The 24,118-nt window shown below is 34.5% G+C and overlaps 1 protein-coding gene, 1 long non-coding RNA gene and 1 other non-coding gene across 5 annotated transcripts; 2 read left to right on the forward strand and 1 right to left on the reverse strand.

Moving 5' to 3' along the window:
* Positions 1 to 388: 388 nt before the first annotated feature.
* Positions 389 to 23,373, forward strand: LOC101745149 (serine/threonine-protein kinase haspin homolog). 2 transcript variants are annotated; one of them, XM_038019244.2, is made up of 12 exons: positions 389 to 904; positions 1,140 to 1,213; positions 1,888 to 4,482; positions 4,671 to 4,753; positions 4,824 to 4,881; positions 5,469 to 5,658; positions 6,350 to 6,526; positions 7,772 to 7,889; positions 17,279 to 17,491; positions 18,711 to 18,806; positions 21,587 to 21,804; positions 22,929 to 23,373. In XM_038019244.2, the coding sequence occupies exons 1-12, from the start codon at positions 495 to 497 to the stop codon at positions 23,128 to 23,130; spliced, it is 4,434 nt and encodes a 1,477-aa protein (XP_037875172.1). In that variant the 5' UTR covers positions 389 to 494; the 3' UTR covers positions 23,131 to 23,373. The 2 variants fall into 2 exon arrangements, with proteins under 2 accessions (XP_037875172.1, XP_012549826.1); XM_012694372.4 differs by lacking the exons at positions 389 to 904; positions 1,140 to 1,213; positions 1,888 to 4,482; positions 4,671 to 4,753; positions 4,824 to 4,881 and adding an exon at positions 5,005 to 5,317.
* LOC134201104 (uncharacterized) lies at positions 12,031 to 13,617 on the reverse strand. 2 transcript variants are annotated; one of them, XR_009976291.1, is made up of 2 exons: positions 13,361 to 13,617; positions 12,031 to 12,434 (listed from the first exon to the last, which is right to left on the reverse strand). It is a non-coding gene; the product is annotated as an uncharacterized LOC134201104 (long non-coding RNA). The 2 variants fall into 2 exon arrangements; XR_009976292.1 differs by having other exon boundaries at positions 13,073 to 13,617.
* Mir279d (microRNA mir-279d) lies at positions 18,130 to 18,205 on the forward strand. The gene has a single exon (NR_107312.1). It is a non-coding gene; the product is annotated as a microRNA mir-279d (primary transcript).
* Positions 23,374 to 24,118: the final 745 nt, after the last annotated feature.

A 24,118-nucleotide genomic window follows, 5' to 3' on the forward strand; every position in this document is an offset into this window, starting at 1 on the left:
CGTATTTTATTATTTATAAACTGTAATTATTTAAAACGGCGAATTATAAAAATCTTATTACTTGACGCTGGCTAATGCACAAACCGTGTCGGAGCTAAACTGATTAGATGTATTATGTATGGGTTGAGGCTTTATGGGTTTAGATCCCCTTGCCTTTCCTAATAAGGAAAAATTGTACCACAAAAAATATCTATGGTTTGATAAACGAATTGTTTTTCCCATAGCATCTGATCTCATTTCATTTAATTTCATCTAAGTTGATTCATGTCTCAAATTAATCATCTTCATTTATTTCATTTCTTTTCATTTCACTCCATATTATCATTTTTCATAAAAATAAGAATATAAATTAAAATAAGACATGACTTAAAGGTCTTAGTTACCATGTCATAAAATCCCTTAAAAAAGTGTTCATCTTATTTCATCTGTTATGTTCAAACCTGTGATTTACATCTGTTAATTCTATTTATTATACAGAAAATAAAAGACACAATATGAGGCGTACGTACAGGTCTAAAAAAGATGTTGGAAATGGATTGGATCGTGACGCCTTGCTGAATATGGACAAAAAAAGTTCAGCTTTCGATGCATTTTACATTCAAAATATAAAACAAACGAAACGCGAATTATCTTGTATCGGACAGTCAAGTCAGTATACAGTGGCTTCTAATAAAGTTCGGAAAAGAAAATATGTAAAAAGAATCTTGAAAGAAACGGAAAAACCTTTCCAAACAGTTGCTTCGCCCTCACACTCGACTTCGCGTTCCGTATTTTTGACCCCCGACAAATCTATACGAGTTAATAAGGCCTTTGATGCATTTGATATGCTCCTGAATTCGTCATCCGCAAATGTAGAAGATAATACGAAGAATAATGAAACGAGTGAGTGGAAAATGCAAACGAGGTATAGACTCTGTTCTTTTTCAAAACTATCTAAATTAAGAAGTTTTTTCTTTGGTTGAGCAAATAAATAATCCACCTAATACATTTTTGAGTTAATATCCGTAACAGTGCCTGAATTAAAGATTTAGTTCCAGCTTATAACAGTTCAGTTAATTTGGTCCATAGTGTTTTTAGAACATAGTACTTCTAAGATAATCCTATACTGTGATAACAGCTATTTTCTTTTTAAATAATAGAAAAGCGAAAACTTACGAAAAAAAGAGAAAACAGAAAATAAAAAAGATTAACTATGCTATCAGTAATGGAACAGGTAAGAAAAATCTATTGTTGGCAATTTTTATCAACAAAATTGGGCAGACTTTTAGAATATTTCATAACAGTAGTATGTTTGCAATCTTGTACCTGTGATTTAAAGAGGGTTTCTTAAAACTGTCTCATCATGATTTAATTAGACTGCACAACAAACGAAACCCTGAATTAGGGTCATTAATATTAAATTGATTTTAAAGTCAAAAATAACAATTGGCCTTTGCATTCTTTTAGTGTTATACCAGTGTAGTTAGATTGTAAGTCACTTTTTAATTGACTTGTGCAGTAAAGCAATATTGTATTGCAGTTAAAGCAGTGAGATAGCAATTATATAATACAATACAATAAAAAAAGACTCCTCTCATGTTTCTGGGAGTGTAATAACTCTCCCATTGTGATATCTATGGGCTCCGATAATCACTACACCAGATAGACACTGAGTCCTATGACCCATCAAAAAGAGAGCAATTGTGATTCTAAACATCATCGGAAAATAAATAAACCAAGGTGGTGGTTGATGGTGGTGGCTAAAATTGGATAGCACATGAATAACTGTTTTGTTTACTTTTGTACTGGTCCTGCATTAACGGTCTATTGTATACATGCTGTATAATGAAACTGCTGATTGTTTACTGGGTTTATATTTATTAACAGATAATAATTAATAATTTCCAGATTCAGACAAAGAAAATTCAAATGAAACACATCAAATTACATGCAACACCACAGACATAAGAAATTACAAACTAAATATCGAAAAAGAAACAAAAACGAATCTTAAAGAGGCTGATGAATCAATAAATCAAATTGTTAACAAAATGTCACGATTCAATAACATTAAGCTAAATAGTCCAGAACCTTCTTTCATGACATACAATAAATATAAACATAGATTAACGACAACCATCAATTCTCCTATCTTACAAAAGTCTCCATTGTGTAGTACTCCTTTCAAAGAAAAATATCGCAGTCAATCAATTTATAAATTTTCTCCGATACAAACTAATAAGATCAATTGCAACAGTCCAACTTCTGATTCTGTAATTGAAGAAAAAAATGACAGTCATACCAGTATTGTGTTTCGTCCAATTGAATTAAGAACTAATGATAGAAAGTCTCTCATGGTAAATAAATCTGAGAATATAAATGATGTAACTAAAATAGGATCTGAAGAACAACATAGTTCATCAACTAATGAAATGATTGAACATGAGAAATCAATTAGTTGTGTAAGTAATGAAAATAATATGCCAAATGTAGAATTGTGTTTGCTGCATAATACAGAAGTCGAACCATTCTTGGGTTTTCCTATTGGTGTTGAATCTACAATAATAGAGAAATGTATTAATTTGGAAACTCAATCAACCACTGTAGTTTTGAATAATATTGGCACAGGTGATTGTAAAGTTGAAGATCAAAAAGATCACAACAGTTATTCAGAGAACCTAGAAAAACACGAAAAAAAAGATGATAGTATCTCAATAGATCTTAATGACACTGATGATTGTAAAGTTGAAGATCAAAAATATCACGACATATATTCAGAGAAGCTTGAAAAAAACGATGATAGTATCTCAATAGATCTTAATGACACTGATGATTGTAAAGTTGAAGATCAAAAATATCACGACATATATTCAGAAAAGCACGAAAAAAACGATGATAGTATCTCAATAGATCTTATTGACACTGATGATTGTAAAATTGAAGATCAAAAATATTACGATATATATTCAGATAAGCACGAAAAAAACGATGATAGTATCTCAATAGATTCTTCAGACAAAGATTCATCATATGACACCTGTAATAGTGAACACTATTCCCAACTTGTTGATGTAAAAGTAAGTGATGTACAACCAAGAGTAATGATTGAGAAACTGAATGATTCAGTATTCATCAGGTACTATGAGAAAATGCTCAAAAATGATGCATGTGATTCTGAAAATGAAAACGACAAATCCAGTTACAACACAATAGAGTCGAGTCTAGAAGATATGTCTAAATCATCAAAGTCTGATTCATCTTTTGATGAATATAGTCAAAATTCAGATGATGCTGTTTCCAATAATAGTAGTTTTTATGGTGAAAATAATGGTGCATATAAGGAAGAACACAGCAACAATGACGATAAAATAAGTTTTGTTACAACAAGAAAACGAAATGATGTTACAAATGAAAAAATGATTTCAATGTTTGATAATTCTAAAGTTACTGATTGTAGTGATGAACTAGATTTAACTGTGCTGAGTAATAGAGTTTATTTAAATTTTACTTCTGGTGAATGTGTGAGTACCAGCATAGTAGAAGCTACTATTATAGAATCTGATATGGAGGAGAATATTTCTGGTAAACAAAATTTGTATACCAATGATAATAGTTTAGAAAACGAAGTATGTACAGATATTGTCAATAGTAATACTGAAAGTACAAATGAAGTGACACTGTATTCTATTCCAACGAAAATAAATGATTTTGAAATAAACACTAGTAATAATGAACGAAAGTCGTCTATAACAATTAGACGAAAAACTAGACTATCAAAGAAGACTAAGTCGTTAACTCCCCAAAAAGATGATGAACAAGTAAAATCAGAAATTACTATGAAATATGATATCATCGAAGTGACTTCTAGTGACAATGCATGTGAAGAACATGGCACTGATGATTCTAATTTCGACAAAAAAGCAGTACAATCAAAACCAAAAAAAGTTTCAAAGATATCTAAAAGACAGAGTAATAGTAATATTTCTAGAGTAGTTAACAGTGAATCTTCGGATGATTCGGAAGATTTTGTTGAAGAACAAAGACTGATTAGTATTAAAAAAAAAGTAACAAATAGATGTACAAGACTGTCAAGAAGAAGTACTATAATTAGTCAACCAGAGAAACCAATTAAAAGTTACATCAAGGTTGAGCATACCAGTTTTTCACTAGATAATAATGCTTTACCAGATAATAATGAAAGCAATAAGCATACTAAAAGAGGAAATATACAAATTGATGATGAGAATTCCACATTGGCGACAAGAAGCCTTGGGATAACCAGAAAAAGCCGAGATAATATTCAGAGTTCTGATTTTAGTTCAGAAGTAAAACCATGTATAGTACTACAGCCTGGAAAGAAATGGGAACGATCATTAAGTATTTACAGAAGAATGACAACAATGGATAATTTAGAAAAGTCTATTTTGGATGAATCAATGGATATGAAAGGCAGGAAGTATAGGCAAAGTGTTATCAGTACAATGGAATTGCAAGAAAGCAGAGGTAAAATTTGCACCCTTTTTTTTATGCAAAATTTAGACCTTTTTTTAGATTAAACAAAAACCTTTGAAACTAATTTAAAACTTGACACACCTGTCCAAAGTCAGTGTAATGTCAGGTTTGTTTATAATTTCATCTGAAAATTAAATATATTTTAAAAAATGCGTAACGAAATACTGTTTTTGTTTTAGGGCCACTACACAATGAATCCATCAACAGTCGCAGAAGTACATTTGTATCTAAACCAAGCAGATCGACTATAAGTATTCTGAAGGTTTGTTCAACACTGAAAAATAAATAATGAACTTTAAATTAAAATTAAATATTATGTATGGACTTTTCAGGATCCTAATAGCACGAGAACAAGTTTATGTCCATCTACTGCCTGTGATGATCTTAAAGGTGAGACGTAACATTTAAAAAACATTTTGCTGAATAAAAGGTCCGATATTTGTAATTTTAAATGAATCTTGGTAGTTTATAATTTTTTAATCAAGCAACACTCAGAATATGCTAATTTCATTCCTATTTTACATCTGTCAACTCTCAACTCAACTTTTCACGGAAAAAGACGCGTCGTTGTCTTTGTCCGAGAAAATAATTTTTATTTTATTTTTAATTTAGTAACCGTGTTGTGATATTCGCTGGTGTTTCAAGATTAATAATAGACATTAAAAAAACAACTATTATTGTGTGTATTGTGAATAAACTTTTAACGAAAACGAAATTTGAGTGACTGCCATTATCCGTAACGGGATAATAGGTTTTTTTTGACGGTTTTTTGTTCCGTTAAAAGTGTCCAAAGCCAAGTGCATGCATCTTACCCTGCAATACACAGGTTAGATATTAATAAGTCAGGTATTTCGTATGATATTTGTTAAATGGCGTGTTGATTGCGAAACGGATTACGCATTGGGGAAAGTTCGTGTCACTTCCTTATATTTTGTATGTGTCATGTTATTAAAAATATTGAATCGCGTGTGTTCCAGGATTTTTGAGCGACGATTGTGATGATACGATTGTCGGGTTATCAAAACTCTCGCTCGATGATGTGGAACCGGAGATCACCGTTCTAGGTATACATGATACTTCGAATCGTGTTGCTACAGCTCGAGATTACGTGTTACGTCGATGCAATCAAACGGATGCTATACTATTTGATGAATGCTATCCAGACGCGTAAGTAGAAAAATCTGCCTTATTGTGCTATGTAATTGAAATGGAAAAATAATAAAAAAATTAAATCACTAAAACATACTTTCGAATTTAGGTCAGGCATTCTATTGTTTGTAAACATTTGATCTAATACAGTATGTAGGTATGTGACCTACTTAGCCAATTTAATTATTTGCCAAATATTTTCTTTTTTAATTTAAAATTTGGCACACAAATTTATGAATATTTAATATAACCTTGTATTTTTTTAAATTGCTCAAGTTTTTATTTATGTGTATATCTACATTTCCTATCACTATGCAATACTTTTTTGTGATTAATTGACCTTCTCTGTAAATAAATGGCCTCACTCTAGGTGAGCAATAATACAGTCAGAGCTGGTTTAAAGATTTTAGTTTTGTGATTGTATCTAATTATTTTTTTTAGTGCAATATGTTTTTATATTTTCTATGGAGGGCACACACAAACATTTCTGACTAAGCCATCTCCTTATAGTCTTGCTCTAATTGTGCCCAAAAAGCAATATTCTACTATAGCAATATATTTTGAAGTATTGCACTTTAAAAAGTGGTTAGTGTTTGGTTAATAAGAGGTTACTTTTTAATAATGTCAATATCAGTACTAAACACAGGAAACACTGTCATTTACTTCACCATGAAAATAACTTTAACGTATAATCATTTGTATGAAACAGACTTTTGAAAAACTGTCACAAGATTGGCGAAGGTGTGTACGGGGAAGTATTTCTTTGGCGTGCTCGAGATGGCAGAGCTCGAGTAATGAAAATAGTTCCAATTGCTGGTCATACCAAGGTCAATGGAGAAGACCAAAAGGACTATCACGAGATTATCTCGGAAATTGTGATTGCTATGTAAGTGTTCAGTTTTTATATATTATTTGAAAGCTAGTGATGACCAAGCCATGAGTTATACTTCAGTAGGCAGCGGCTTTGCTCTGCCCTTGTCATTGCTGAAGTCCATGGGCGACTGTAACCACTCACGATCAGGTGGCCATATGCTCATCTGCATACAAAGGTAATAAAAAAAACCAGTGCCTATTTTTGCGATCCAATAGAAATTCGTTATAGTTTATAACCATTATTCAGTACACTTGTGAAATCGAAAGCTGCTTACAAGGTGGGTGGCGAAATTCACATTCTGATGTATCTGACTCCTGAATCTGTTAAATGCTAAGTTGGCCATGAATTCATCAAATTAGTGAAAAAAAAAAACAAGTTGAGGCCACTTTACCACATTACCACAAAAGGATCTTATGAATTAAACTGGAGAGTTACAAATTTGATACAAAATCCAGATGATATGATTAATTTCTAGGGCACACACTAAATGACTCATTGCATCAACAATATATCAGTATAGGACATAAGTACAACATTGACATACAGAAGTTGCAATAAATTTATAAAAATACAGCTGACATGAGAGGTTATGTTTCTATAATGATATTGAATAATCATTTCCTGGTAGTGATTGTATGAATAATAGTGACTCATTTGCAAATATTTTTAGTTTTTATTTCTTAAGATGGTGATTAGATTAGTCAGTCAATTTTATGTTATTTTAACTGTCTTAATAAACTAATGACTGTCTGTCATCTTATATGAAAATTTGTCTTTGATATTATATTTAATGGATATATATATACTTTTGAAGGAAGTCTTGTTAGTTATGAGGTTGCAAGTTTGAGCCTAGTCTTATGGGCTAAACATGTTTACAGTTCGAATTAAGAATGTTTTCATTTATTTCTGCTAAATATGGCCTAGAATGATATTGGCTACAAAAATAGGTCAATCTATGCTGAGATGTTCTCTAGGACGGACTGAACATACAACACATCAGCTTACACACATAATATCAGATAACTTATAAAATGAATATTTTGAGCAATCAAGGGTTTACCATAAGATTGTTTAAATGTTTGTTCCGACATAAATTTTGATTAATCTCAATTGTTTTCTTTGGCTATATTAATTACATAAATGGGTCACAACCCTCTTGATTAAAAGCGAATTTTTATGCCAAAGTTCTATAGTTAACAAAATAGCAATACTAATAAAATTAAAAGAAATGAAATTCTAAAATATGTATTTTCACAGGGAATTGAGCGCCCTGCGCGCTCCCATAGCCGATATCGAACGACATTTTGACGAAGGGAATGATACTGACGCTTTGGATCTACATGCTATAGGCAATGCAACGGATGTTTTTAATCAGGTAAGTTTTTAAATCTGTTTTAAGAATTCATTTATGAATAAAATAGTGACTATTTTGTAATTGTAAAGGGTACCCAGGAAGATCTGTAAATATGTTCTTTGCCATGTAGTGAGGTTTATCCAAGGCTGAGCCTTTTGAGCTCACCCACTAGGCAAACTCAGAATAGCCCTGAGAGGTTGCTCGTAGCAAGAGGGGCCATAAATAATACCAATTATTTTTTCTAATAGATTTTTCTATTGTTGTTGAGAGATGCTTAAATCCCACTAATCACATTTTCAAGATAATTTTGTATATATTCAAGCTCTAACATTCGGCTGGTGGGTCTGCCCAGCAATTACACCCACTCGATGGAAGGTCTTTCTTTGTTATTACTCCCCAAACATTTTTCTTAGAAACTATTTAGACTTTACTTATGTGATTGCTTCAAAGACATTTTTTTTATCATTCGTCTAAAAATCACAGTCCAAAGGTCGAGATCCCAAATAAGAGCTACGACACTACACACAGCTCACACGATGTTGATCATTCATTTATATTATTTAAGGTAAATACGACCTTATACTTCTATTGTCTAGGAGTGTCATTGGCTTTTGTAACGTCGACAGAAGAATATACGCAGTACAACTAGGAAGCGTTTTCATTGTAACGCGCAATAGAAACTATTGAATACATTGATAAAGTTAATAAATCAATGTGTTTACATTGTCTCACCATTGACTAGTGAAAAACACAAACATTTTTCGTTTTCCGAGGCGAATCTGTCTTATCAATTCGGATGATTTTTATTTTATATTGCCATACTAGGCAGACTAGCGAACGGCCCACCTGATGGTGAGTGGTTACTGTCGCCCATGGACTTCAACAATGCTGGGGACAGACACACCGTAAATTTATTATGGTTCATTATGAAACCAAGCAGGGGCGCTTAGGTATCATGAATACTTTACCAGCGATTCGGAATCCGGTCTCACCATAGAAGAGTCGGGAGGAAACTGAGGGATTTCTTCCCTTTTAAATATATCTATATCAATCAGTATTTGTGATTAGAAAAAATAGTTTATAGATTTATTTATAATTTATTTTACGGTTTTATTACAGTATTTCCGACGGTTCGAATACTTTACAGTTTCTTTGAATCAACGTCGCAAATGATATAATGACAGTTATAATAAACGCGTCAATAAACCGTTATAAAAAGTGTGTGTTTGAAAACCACAATCGGTAATAGATTGATGATTATTAAAATAGAATTTGTTTGTCGATATGAACGTGGACGGGCAAAATTTACGTCTAAATTTCTGTAGACTGTTACAATAGTATATAGAAAAGCATCGAAAATAGTAGACATGTTTTTTTCTTTTTAAATATACCCTCATTGTTTGTTATGCATACTTTAGGACTAATAAAAATATTTAACACGAATCCTATGTCGATCAATTTCAAAAACTCCTAGGCCCCGACGTTCTGTTTTATTATTTTGACTCAAAAGAGAAATATTTTATACATGCTCCGATAGCGCGTTCCTTAAATTCGGGACGTTTGTATAGATAGACGTAAAAAAAACCAGGTAGAAGAAATAACATTTATAGTTGTGAAGGCGCTCGGTTTTGTATAGATGGCAGGTAGCCATTTTTTTTTGTATATAAACTCATTTGTAAACGTCGAGAAAGAGGTTAATGCGGTTTAGAAACTTTTTGCCTATGATTCGTAAATTCTTTGATAAATTATTTTCAAAGCCCGTCTGATTTTAAACTTAGAACATTGAGATACGAGTTCGATAGCTCAATCTTGTAATATCAACTGTGCAATCCTTAAACGGGTTTCGTCTTAATGCTTCTGATGAATCCGTCAGGATTGTGATATATTCATGAGGTTTCACTGCACACCTTAGGACAAGTTCGCGTTTCTTTTGTATTTTTTATTTAATTGCGGAGGCTTGTGGTGAATTTTAAGCGGTAGGCAGCGGCCTGGCTCTGCCCCTGGCATTGCTGAGGTCCATGGGCGACGATAACCATTCACCATCAAGCGGAAGCCTATAAGGACAATAAAACAATAATATTTCTTTTTGTTTGGAAATAACTGTACTAGATTTACGATCATGGTGTAGTCGCAATAATGGAGCCAATACACTAAGGTCATGGATATTATTTATCTCGCACATAAAGATGGGCATTCAAAACTTTTTATTAATTCAGGTTGGTGAATGAGCCCATTGCCTTATCTTGCGTAAAGTTGCTACCGAAGCCTATAGACATAAAAAAAAACTCGCTCCGTAAGTTTTGGAATAACTGCTCGATTTCTCATCAAAACTATGAAACGTAATATTTCAATGTAAACACTATTTTTAATAATGACTAGCTGTATCTGTCCGCTTCGCTGGGCATTTGAAATTAACAATAATATTTCTCACCCCCACAAATATTCTCATCATTAACGCCCCCGCAACTGGTGTAGGGAGTCCAACACTCATATGAATATTAGCCTATCCATTAAGTGCATGTATTTTCTACATGGATACCAAGTTTCAAGTCAATCAGATGCATGGTTCAGTAGTTATAACGGAACATCCGTAAAAATCACTGTTGATTTGTATATTAGTATAAATAGCTAAATTCTGGAAAATGGATGCGACTGACTACTTAAAGCTAATGTTTTAGTTTTGCTTTCTTTTCATAATATAACAATTGTGCTTCTCAGATTAAATTCTCTGAATATTAGACTTTAGGCCTCAGGAGCTAATTGAGATGAATGTGTATAATTAAAATTTGCGACAGTAATGGGAACGTTGTAACTCGACCAACTAACCCAGTAACCTAGACTAGTGGGAATTAATAAGTAAATGTATATGTATGATGTAAATCTGTGTTGGTTTATCGTTAGATTACACCATGCGATACGATCAGGCTTGCGATCAGATAAATCGTTTAATACGTGTCGACGCGTTATAACCGGTCTTTGCCAAAACACACTCGCAGATTTTATGATAAAAAAAAACGAATAACAAAGGAAAAAAACAGATCATTATTAATTCAAATAAACTAATGCGCTCCGATTTGACGTCAATAACATTCATGTTGATGTTAGAATTTCAGCGAGAGTATTACTCACGCGTGCTCGGAATTGTCAACGGTTAAGGTCGTCCGAGTCATTTACGTGGAAAATATCGTTTCCTAGAACTGTAAATTCTCAAAACTTGTTTTTTTTTTATATTTATTTTTCGTATTCCTTTCACCGTTTACTACTAAAATCATAATGCGGTCTTAGGATGATTAATGCAACTTTTTTTTAATATTACCTATATGGATGAGTAGAATGGAGGTTTTTTTTTTACCATAGTTAACCTCGTTTTGGGTTCGAATTGTTTAATCGATTTCAAACTAACTTCCAATAAAAGACTGTATCGGATGAGAAGAAATATATTATGTACAATAAAACTGGTGATAGGACCTCTTGAGTCCGCACGGGTACCACCACCCCACCTATTTCTGCCGTGAAGCAGTAATGCGTTTCGGTTTGAAGGGTGGGGCGGCCGTTGTAACTATACTGAGACCTTGGAACTTATATATCAAGGTGGGTGGCGCATTTGCGTTGTAGATGTCTATGGGTTCCGGTTACCACTTAACACCAGATGGGCTGTGAGCTCGTCCACCTATCTAAGCAATAAAAAAAGGTATATAAATTATTAAACTTTCGTAGCCTTTCAAAACGGCTGGATATCAGTGACAATAAGATTCAGACATTACGAACAGATACAATAAAAGACAATGAATGCACTGTTTGTAATAGATCTGGTATTACTCAAGTTAATGCGACGTAAATACTTAATTTGTTGAGCCGTCTGATTGTCTGTCGTAAACAAACCAATCGTATGTTAGATAAGCTAATTCTAGTGTAAGTACAACGTCCTATATTCGTATCTCACCGACGTATGACATACGAACATAAACTATATCTTATATCTTTAAACGAGCAATTCTTGTATATATATTTATAATCTGTATCTCGGAAATGGCTTCAACGATTTTCATAAAATTTACTATACAGGGGATTTCGGGGGCGATAAATCGATCTAGCTACGATTTATTTTCAGAAAATGTTGTTTTATTCGTGTTCTCAATAATCAACTTTATCGATAATCAACTTAAACATAAATTTATTTATTTTTATTGAAAGAAAATAACAAATAATATAATATCAATATGTAATTCGCATTTAAATATAAATTCTAAAAAACACAATTTATCAACAACAAAAAAATACCAACCAAAGCTCGGTCATCCTCTAGTAGGTACTAATACGTAGGTATACTTCACCGATATATATTTTTGTTTCCCTACCTATTCGCTGGTAGACTCACTTCCTCCGTACATCGTGTTCTTCAGTGCTGAGGGTCGTGAACTTTACGGAGCACTTGTTAGGACTATGTTCCTCCATTCCTTCCTGTCCTCCGCGTAGTGGATTGATCACTGGGTCACACAGCGACATTGATGCTGGAGTTTAAAGTCGTCTTAATCTGATCGGACCACCGCTGGTAGCAGTGGTAGCCTAGGAGGGTTGAATTTTAATTGAATGCAAAATGATTGTTCCACATATTTAAATTTATTTAAAAAACGTGTATTTACATATCTTTATTATATTTTACTAATCGCTCATAAGTAATCTAAGAAGAGCTGCAAATTTTCCAAATTTTTTAATGTTAAAAGAGTTTCTTATAATACGAGTATATATGTACTTTTTTCCCTACCTAAGCTGGTAGCCTTGAGAGGCTATGCCAGCGTAACCGAGCGAATAGGTGAGCTTTCGAGCTCAACTTGGGAGAATTTACTAACACTTGCCCTAGCAAAAACAGCGCTTTGCACAATCTATCTCCGAATCGTAGTCGCGACCCACTGAGAAGATTCGGCAATAAACTCAGTTGGTTTCACCAATAACACGGATCATGATATAATAAATGTACTCTATATTTTTTAAGGTATTGTATGACCTGGTAACTAAGACCTTTAGATCATGTCTTATTTTAATTATTTATATTCCAAATTTTTTGAAAAATGATAATATGAATTGGAATGGAATGAAATAAAGATGATTAATTTGAGACATTAATCAACTGGGATGAAATTAAATGAAATGAGATGAGATGATATGCGATGAAATATAATTTCAGTAAAATGGTGGTCATTTACTGAGATTTTTTCAGTGGACTTTTTGGAGGATCCCGAGAAGTTACGTCCAGCGGCTTTGTTACATTTTCCCACATTTGTGCACTTTCACATATTTTATATTAAAGTTAATAAACCACCGTTATTACAGATTCAAACCTGATGAAACACTAAATAGATAAAATAAAACAAATCACACAACTTCACTCCTCGCCTTCCCGCCAAAAAGTCCATCTACTCTATAAATTTGAGTTGCGACACACAATCGCAATCGATCATTATGTTTTATTCTTTTTTAAGATAGTAACGTACGTAAAGTTGAATGCTCACGGTCGTGACACCGCTAGCAAAGTGTTTGCAAACGATCTAATTACTTTTCATTTAATGAAAATATATTTATCGCTAATAAAAGCTATCTAAAAATGTTTCGCAAATAATCAGTTGGTTCCAAAGAAAAATGTCTGAATAATGAGTTTTATTATTCGGGGAGTGTCTTTGTGATAACATGAGAATCGGCGGAGCTTCAGACATAAACGACCGAAAGTTTATCGAACTATATCTACATGCGGTACGGCAACTATTGCCCGTTTGTTTGTCCAGATAATATTATGACAATTAGTTCAGTCAATATTATTTCTGTAGTTTAAGTCATTAACGTTGATACGACTTCGGAACTTCCATTTGTTTTAGTATTGCGTTTCTTGTCACATTCAATTACTTTTAAACGAATGAATTTTTATTTAATAACTATATTTTAATAATTAATGGAACTGTAATTTATTATTGATTATCAAAATAAGATGGCAGATTTTTTTCCTCCTTGAAACTTCTGTTATATATTTTTTGTAATTCACATTATATCTTTATAAATTATAGCCTATGTGTTATTCTGATGTGTCAGATATATGCTTGTAAAGTTTCATCAAAATCCATCAAGTAGTTTTTGCGTGAAAGAGTAAGAAACATACATCCATACATTCTTAAAAATTTCGCGTATATAATATTAGTAGGATCAGTAGGATTGTACGAAAGTATTATCTCAATAGCAAGGCGGAAATAATAATGTTTGTCCCCCGATTGGAACAGTGTGACTGGGCCGCCTAATTGGGGACCCGTAACCTTTATCAATAGATAGGCTAAGAGCTCTGATATAATTTAGACTTTTAGACGAGTGTTTCACGGTTCACTGGGTCAGATCACGAGGCATTACGGTAAATGTGCAACTAATAATATGATATGATAATTATCGATACGTCACCGCACCAGTAAATACTCGATTGTATTAATGTATGATTTAAATTCGAGCAAGGTGTTAAATTTACCTTGAAGCATTTGTACCTAATTACGCATGTAATATAGTTATGAAACCTTTTAGAATTTATGATTGCACTATCTCATAATTATTTCGGTTAATAAGTTAACTATTTCATACGATTGTGTATTTATGTTCTAGCTAAAAAAACGTATCTTATAATTCATTTGTAGGTATGTTTTTGACCTCGAGAAATGTAATATATAAAAATGAATACTTGTGAGTTTTTTCGTTTGCGTTCTATACGAATGGACGTCGTTTATTCAAACGAATTGAACTTGCACAGTTTCTGGTATTACCACGTATGAGTTATGTTATAAGTATCATTGGCTATGGGTGCGATACATAGGCCACGCGTGATTTGTTATAGATGGGTCAATTTGAATCGCTGTGAGGAATTGTTTGAGATTATCCCATCATCTCGTTTTTACCATTACACCCTCCGCAACCGGAGTAGAGTTGACCCATACTACCTGGAGCCATTGTGTGCATCCACAATGCGTTTCCAAAGATCCTTTTTGCCACGTACAATCCGGCTTTGGAATGAGCTCCCCTTGACGGTGCGCTATGAAATGTCCTTCTTCAAACGAGACTTGTGGAGAGTACTTAGCGGTAGGCAGCGGCTTGACTCTGCCCCTGGCATTGCTGATGTCCATGGGTGACATCATCAGGTGGGCCGTATGCTCGTCTGTCTACAAAGGCAAAAAAACTAATGGGAAAATACATTTACCTAAGTTGAAAACGGTTTTTGAGGATTTTCTGTTTCCTGATACTGAGATTATAGTATTCTTTTAGTAGTCTCGTAAACGATTACAAAGTATTATACACACTTTAGTTTGCATTTTATTGCCATTAAGGCTTATACGAACACCTGGTCGTTGGTATGTTACTATACTACAATAGTTATGACTATGATCGCGTATTAGCTTAAAACCGGTTAACCTATTTATTTATTCCTAAGAAATATCTCTTGCAGTATTTCCTTATATTTTACTTTTAAAACAACCTCTTTATTTATTCATGCAAATTTAAACAGACTGTGACGTCAAATGATCTTATAAATCTCTAGTTAATAAGTATTGAATGACGTTGAATCAAATATATTTTTCCCAGTAATTTATGTGATAAAAAATATGTGATTCTTGTAATTTCAAACCGGTGTGTGACGCATTCTACCTACGTGTGACAAACATGATGTTACACAAGATTTTTATTGATATTAGAGATTCAGTATTCCCCTAAATTGGCCTAAATGGTCTAAAAGTTCAATGTTCGGACCTTGTATAATTGGTTTTTACGGGCCAATTTGTTTGGTTTTCGAATAACCTGAGCTTAGTTGGTTTTATGCGTGTCGAAAACACAGAATTCGCACCTTTGCATATTTTAAATAATGACACCCTAATTCTACTTCGAAGCGTAAGACCTTAGGTCTAAAAGCACTCAGTAACACACATTGTGTTAAGTTTTAACTTTAGCTGATAATAATAAAAATAATAAAGAAGAAAATATTAAATTCGTTGTCAAATTACATTATTTGGTCTCCATATTCAAATTCATTCTAAAGTACAAAACGATCTGACGTTTAAGAATGAAACCATTGACCTTGGATAATGCGAAACTCATATGCAAAAATGTCAGATAGACGTTTTCAGGGCTTAGAGACCCCGCAAGCATTAGACATTGGTACACAATGATCAGTAATAATATCAGATTTGTTTGATAATAAACAAAACAACGCTAGAATTATTGTATAGTGTGTTTCAATCGAAGACTATTTTCCGCGCACCGTGAACAGCACCATATTTTTTCCTCCACCATTAATGAAGGAATGAATGAATGAATCATTCATTCCTTCATTAATAAATTTATTAAATACTAGCTGACCTGGCAGACTTCGTAGTGCCTCAATCGATAAATAAAAGACCTAAACTTTTGTACAAAATAAACTTAAAACAAACAAAAGCAATCCGTCCGACAGGGGGACACATCAAAGGAAAAACAAAATTGTTATTTTTATTTAATTCCGAGCATTTTTATATTTATCTACCTTTTAAACCTTCTCTGGACTTCCACAAATAATTCAAGACTAAAATTAGCCAAATCGGTCCATCATTTCTCGAGTTTTAGCGTGATTAACGAACAGCAATTGATTTTTATACATAGATGTGATTAAAAATCTCGATCTGTAAGTTAGAAACTTTAGACAGAAACAAATGCAAAGTCTACAGAATATGAGATTGACGTAGAAACTGTGATAAGCGAGATGATGTCTTAGCTGTTTGAAGAGTACTTTCGCAGTAGGACCCTACCTGACGAAATTGTTAATGTTGAGCATTACAGTGTGACTATTACTGCACTTTGGTAAATGCCTAGAATAGACAAAGCTAGAAATTAATGTTGTCAATAAAAATTAAGTTTTATTTAGTTACGAGACTCTTTAATCAATAACAATAGCGAACGTCTCGTACCTACGTAATGTCGTTAACCCGCCGGTGTGACTTTCCTAAAAAAATTTAGTCGATATTCCGAAAGGTTTACGCCCCGACTGTGTCGTTGACTCTTTGAAGCGATGACATACAGTTTGTCTGAAACAAATATTCTTAATATGTGCATAGGTTTTTTACCTGAAAAAAAAAAGAAGATATAAAAATAAAAGAAACATGTTTTATGTATAAGTCAATAACACAATACGATATAATTTTCTGTGAAGCACTGTTCTTGTTAGGGCTAGTGTTACCAAATTCTCTCAGGTTGAGCCTGTGAGCTCACGTACTCCGGGCGTAGCTTGAATATCCCCTTAGGCTACTAGCGAATAGGTAGGGATAAAGAAAACTTTAATTTCAATCTAGAACAAGCGCAATATATTTTATTTATGCATAAATAACTATTTTAAATTCATTTAATGTAATTTTTTTCAGGTTCTAGCAGTAAGGTGTGTGTACGGCAGCTACCCATCACGTTTGCTAGATCTCTGGGACTTGTACGACGAATGTAAAGGTTCCGAGAACGACAATCCGGCCATCTTGCCCGTCGATCAACAATACATCGTACTAGAGCTGGCCAACGCCGGACAAGATTTGGAGAGCTACCAGTTCAACAACGCTGAACAAGCACACGCGCTGTTCCTCCAGGTGAGGCTATTCTAGTATTCACTTCTCTGTGTGCTTATGTATCTTTGTATCAAATGTTGCAAGTTTGATTATTATTAATGGTTTACATTTTTGTGTTGCAAGTTAATTATTTTTCATATAACATGTTTGTTTTGTGGTGTGTAGTGTAAGCACTAGTAAAACCATTGAATGTTACAGACATTGGAAATTATTTATTTGATTGATTTATTAACAATGATATGCTTCCTTTTTATATGTGAAGGACTTAACAAAAGTTGTTTCCGATTTATTTCATTAATAAAAAAATGCAAGGAGAACTACACACAAATGTGGAAAAACATATGTTCTAACAAAATTTATTTCTCATTAGGTAAATTTATTTAAGAATTAAATTATATCGTGGATATTGCATGAAACTAAATAGAGGAGCCTTAGAGGTTTTTATGATATCTGTTGGCAAAACCTTACTAATTATGTTTCTTTTCTGTTCTCAAGAATATATTCTCACATAGTGGAAGCTGTTTTTGTTACCCTGTATGCCGTAATGAGATTTCAGACTTGTGTAAAATGGCATCTTGATTTTATTTTTGCTGCTGTTAATTTTTTTGTTGTTTTTATTTTTTCTTTCAGTAATCCTCAAACGCATGTAGAAACATGGTTTCCTCAGACGATGAGTGACCGTTTAGTTCAAGTTGTCAATTCTTGACTAGATTTTCACTTATCCTCTGCGGGCACCGAGTCTGCTTTTGATGTTGAATCTTGGATTTGTTTTTTTTTTCTGCAATTTTGTATTTTATGTGTGGCATGTCATTAAGTATAGAGTGTAAAGTGAGTGTTTCCAATGGGAAAAAAATACACTAATGTGTAAACGGAAAATAGTTAATTTACTAAAGTGAAGTCGTTGCCTCACATGTAATGTAATTACATTACACTCGTGTTTTTGGCATATCCTAATCAGATATTTCTAGCTTTATATTTGGAACCGATATCACAACACACCCTGTATTCATGTATAATATAAAGCTTTCATTTAAAAAAAAACTCACGAATATGTGAATTTTGTTATTGTAATGTTTGTATTTATGAAATTTGATCATTTATTGTCTGATTTGTATCGATGAAGACCAGTATGCCTTCCTCCCGGTGGAGCCAAGCCACTGCTTGGTTGGTAAAACATTACAAAAATGTATGTCGAAGAAGTTTTCTCGGAGTGAACTAATAGATTGTTTGAATGTTCCAGGTGGCATTCGGTCTGGCCGTGGGCGAGGAGGCCTACCAGTTCGAGCATCGCGATCTGCACTGGGGAAACGTTCTCATCGCGCCCACCGAACAAAAGGTACTACTGCTTTGTATGAGATTAAGTCTTAATTGTTAATGTGTCACAAATTGTGTATGTGTGTGTTTTTTACTGGTGGTAGGATATCTTCTGAGTTCGCAGGGGTAAGTACCACCGCCCCGCCCATTTCTGCCGTGAAGCAGTAATGCGTTTCGGTTTGAAGGGTGGGGCAGCTGTTGTAACTATATTGAGACCTTAGAACTTATATCTCAAGGTGGGTGGCGCGTTTACGTTGTAATTGTGTATGGGATCCAGTAGCCACTTAACACCAGGTGGGCTGTGAGCTCGTCCGTCCAACTAAGCAATAGTAAAAAAAACAGTCATGTTTGGTACCTGCGTCGATAAATGTTGTTAACTTGTATTAATTCAATCTTATGTATGAGATTGGGTTTGCTGTCAAATACCTGATGGTTACATATCGAGGAGTGAAAGGATATTTGGTTTAAGCGATATTTCGTTGAATACGCAATATTTATCGTTGTAATTAAAGGTGCGATTAATTTGGTTATTAGCATCAACAGTTCTATGTTTTTAATGAAATTTCAATTTTAGTTTATTGAAATAGCTGAATTTTTTTGTTGTTATGATATATTTTCCAAATTTTGAGCTTTAAATGGCTCTCCTGTTAAGTTGCAAAAATGTCACTTAAATCACATAGCTTTCCATCCCCCGATACAATATTAATAGTATACTAAATAAAACTATTGGATTTTAGTTGAAGAAATAAAGAATTTAATTGTATTTCATGGGATGAGGCAAAGTGGATAATTAAAACACATAAAATTAAATACTGAAATTAATATGAAAACAAATTTCAAATAAATAGCTGAATCATGCATTTAATGTATTCACACTGATGATGAATTATTTACAAAAGTATTAACTAGTAGAAATTTCATAGCTCGTTATTTGCACGACTAATGTAATAAATAATGAGTAATTAAATTGTACATATAAGTACATATTTGAAGTTGAGGAATGTTATTTCCGAGATAATGTGTTATCGCGTCTGAAGATCGCAATGCGACCGCGCTAAGCCAACGGAAGCGCAATAACCTTGTCGGGTACTCACCACGGTACGACTTGTTGCTTGTGCTATGTGGTGAGGCAGCCCTGATCGCAGCGCGGGCCTCTGACTGATTTAAACACAATGAATATAATTGTATAGAGGATTTAAATTATACCCACAGCAGACGAACTGATTCTTGAATATAATTTTTTCCTACCTATGCTGATAGCCTTGAGAGGCTATTTCAGTCTCTCCTTGACGTGTAGAATGTTGCTAACACTGGCCCTAGCAAGAGCAGTGCCTCGCAGAATCTACCACCAGATCGGAAACGCGACCCACTGAGAAGATCCGGCGAGAAACTCAGTGGGTTATGTCTGTGGGTTAATTTACTCGTTGAGCCCTTCGTCACAAGCGATGGGTTCGGCGAGGACGGTGACCGGTGCTTGGGGTACTTAAAAGCACCGTTAATGAATCGGGAGGATCCGTAATGACGTGTTTTGTTTACAATTCAGTCCACAGGATCGGGTATTCCTGATGATCCTCTTGATGCATTATATAAGGGTCGCTGATCACTACGAGAAGTGAGATTAAAGTCTCAAGTCGGGTATAGTTGTGTTTAGGCATCTCTTATTTAATTTACGTGTTGAAATTCAAGTCAAATTCAGACATGTATGTGATTATGAAATGAGTGTTATAGATGAATATCCATTGGATGGCGTTGGTTCGTCTTATATACTAATAAATATGTAAATCATTTTTTTTTAAATATAAATTTTTCGTGTGGTAACCCTAATGTCGCACATTTTACATTGTGAATACGCGTCTATTGTACTCTGTTATCGCGATTGTTGATTCTCATACGGTGTTTCGATTTTAATCACATCGACTTTGATAAGAAACAAACGTAAATTATGAGCGGCGATGCAGCAGGTTTGGCGACGGTTGAGTGTGTTCCGAGCCCGCACGGGTCCGTCGCCTTGTCCCATTCCCAAAGCTCCCAAAATTACCAGCCCCAAAAATATCCACAGGTCTTCCTTGAACACTTTTTTTTCTACCTCTAATCTTTGGTAGCCTAAGGGACTATTCTAACTTCGCGCGGACCGGTAGTTGAGCTCACGGGCTCAACTTGAGAGGATTGCTAACACTAGCCCTAGCAAGAGCAGTGCTTCGCTGAATCTGTTACCAGATCGGAATCGCGACCCACTGGGTTCTTAGGTCTCAGCTTGTACAGTACAACGGCTGCCCCGCCCTTCAAACCGAAACGCATAACTGCTTCACGGCAGAAATAGTAATGGTAGGACGGTAAAGGTGGTAGGACCTCTTGTGAGTCCGCACGGGTATGTACCACCACCCTCTCTATTTCTGCCGTGAAGCAGTAATGCGTTTTGGTTTTAAAGGTGGGGCAGCCGTTGCAACTATACTGTGAGACCTTAGAACTTATATCTCAAGGTGGGTGGCGACGGCACAGAATGCCTCGTTGTACAGGGAAAGGTTGATGGTACAAGACCGCGCGGGAGGTCACCAATGCGATGGACCGACCAAGTTAAAACTGCAGTGGGAGGTCCCCTAATGAGTGCAGTAGTATGGCCTCGAGCAGGGAGAGATGGCGGGACATCGTGAGATGCATCAAGTCTGCCCCTTCCAACACTACATGACGATCACGACACTGTCTAGAGTGACACGATTGAGAAGAAGAACCGCTTAACACCAGTTGGGCCGTGAGCTCGGCCACCCATCTAAGCAATATGCTAAAGTGTTGGTCTGGTTGCAGTTTGCCACGTTCGTGCTCCGCGGGCGGCGGCACTGCACGCCCCGCTGCGGCGTCGCGGCCACCATCATCGACTACTCGCTGTCGCGCGTGTCGCTGCCGGCGAGCGCGCCCGCACGCTGCGCCGCGCTCTACAACGACCTGGCGGACGACGACGGACTCTTCGACGCCGTCGGAGACTATCAGTTTGAGGTCTACCGCCTCATGAAAAGCAAGTTGGGGTGAGCTTCGACACGTTTTATTTTGATTCGTTTACCGTCATGATCACCACCTCTTTAACTTACCGTTATCATCGTACCATATAAATGAAGAGAATTAATAAGGTTTCAGTGGTCTTTTTGAAGAGCACGAGAAACGATATCTAGCAATAATACTGGTATTCCTCAGTTTATATCTCAAATGTCAACCGTTTATAATCGTCAGCTTAAAACTCCAAAATTAGTAAATTCAGATTTTTTACGATCCACCTAATGGTGAGTGGTCACAGTCGCCTATGGACTTCAGAGCAATGCTAAGGGCAGAGCCCAAATCACCCAAATTCTCTTAACGTTCCTGTAAAAGCCCTCATTGTTTCTCTTTAAAAATATTATAGTATTGTAGAATTCAAATTCGTATATGAATAACCAGTAAACCTAGCTGCGCGTCACAGTGAACATAAAACCAAATATACAGATTTACTGTCCTGCCGTAATGCCCTTTGTATGCTGATGGAACTGCACTAATCTGAACGCTAAGAAACTTAACGATCATCTAACGCTTATAAGTCGAAGAAATGAATAAATGTGCCATTATTTAAAGAAGAAATTTCAATGACAAGATTTCCTCTAAACGGTGCACATCATATTATCAAAATGAATATCAACAAAAACGTTTTACTTTTAATTTGAGCAATGTTTTTAAGACACGTTCTTGTTGTGTGTTACATTGTGGAGTAAATGAAAAAAAAGTCGCCTAATGTAGGATTGATCATGTTTTAAGCCATCTTTTGTTTTCCATGGTATTTATTAGACGCCAACTATGTTAATGAGTCGTCTATTATCAAAGGTGGCAATCTGTGCATTTGGACAAAAAAATGTTATTGATATGTCAATACAGATTGATTTGAATATAATCGTCTCCTTCAAAGAATACAGTTCAAAACCTGCATTAAATAAAGGTCAATACTTAACCTGTTATTTATCTAAGATGTCGTTCAGAAGAGTTTTGTGATTACCAATAGAATACAAAGTCAATAATTCGTTTTTCTGATTTACCAATAATTGTCCAAAAGTCACATTGCCAGCTTTGATAATAGTCGACTCGTTTTACTGTTCACTAATCACTAATTATTATTTTTTGTTCACAGCAATGATTGGAAGAACTTTGAACCATATACAAACATACTGTGGCTACATTACACTGTTGATAAAATGATAACGGCCCTACGCTACAAAAGAACCAATACAAAGATACACAAGCATTACATAGACAAATTGAAGGGCATCAAGAATAGAATTCTCGATTACAAGAGTGCAACCGATTTTGTTTTAACGGACAACGAATATTAACAAAACAACGAACAAATTATGCTATATCATTTAATTCTATACAATTATACAAAATGGATACACTAGGAGATGTTTGCACGTGTTACAAAAATGTTACTTATAATGTACATAATATTTGTTTTCAAAAAACTATAGACGCTAAAAGAATTATTTACAATGCATTAGTAAAGTGTCAGCTGAGGGGTGCCTTAGATAAGGTAGTGCCTTTAACCAGGTTTAATAAATTCATATTGTGTTCCAGAATTTGTGTTTCATTTCTTAACCTAATTTTTGTAATGTATCATGTTGAGTGTTTCATTGTTGTGGCGTGCAATCTCTTTGACAGGACGTACGGCCTACAACGACTGGACATAGACCAAGAGTCTTGACAGGTGCTTCGAAAAGAAATTGAACGAGGACGATTCTTTTCAATGCCTCTAAAACATAGATCTATATAGTAGGGACACGACATATTGCTCTATACGTACAATTGCTTATATAAATAGCACCCATTTTGAAGGCACATACATGGACATATATCTATCTCGTTCTTACTCAGCACTTTAACTCGCAGGAAAACAATATAACAGTATTTCAGTGCGTACATAAAATGAAACATGAATATACGTAAATATCTCCGTCTCCGTCTAATGAGGCCGAAAATCCGCCATGTTTAGCGCGCCAAATGTCATTGTCACGTCAGTTCGGCCGTCTGTTTTGGGTTGTACATTATTTATTGACTATGATATCGATTTAATATGATTGATTATATAAAATTTCATAATTTATCATGCTTAAAACATACAAAAATAATAATTAAAACGTATTTTATAGGATCTCAAGAAAGTCGATGTCCTAAAACTATTATCTATATGTATTTAAATTCATTATGGAGCCCTCATCCGAAAAATCCATTTTTCGGTCGGAATCTATTGATCATGACACTAATCATAAATACCACTTTAAAATATGTCATCAAAACATATTTAGACATTCTGTTTAGATATTT

Source organism: Bombyx mori, chromosome 23 (assembly GCF_030269925.1).
Source record: "Bombyx mori chromosome 23, ASM3026992v2".
NCBI lineage: Eukaryota > Metazoa > Arthropoda > Insecta > Lepidoptera > Bombycidae > Bombyx > Bombyx mori.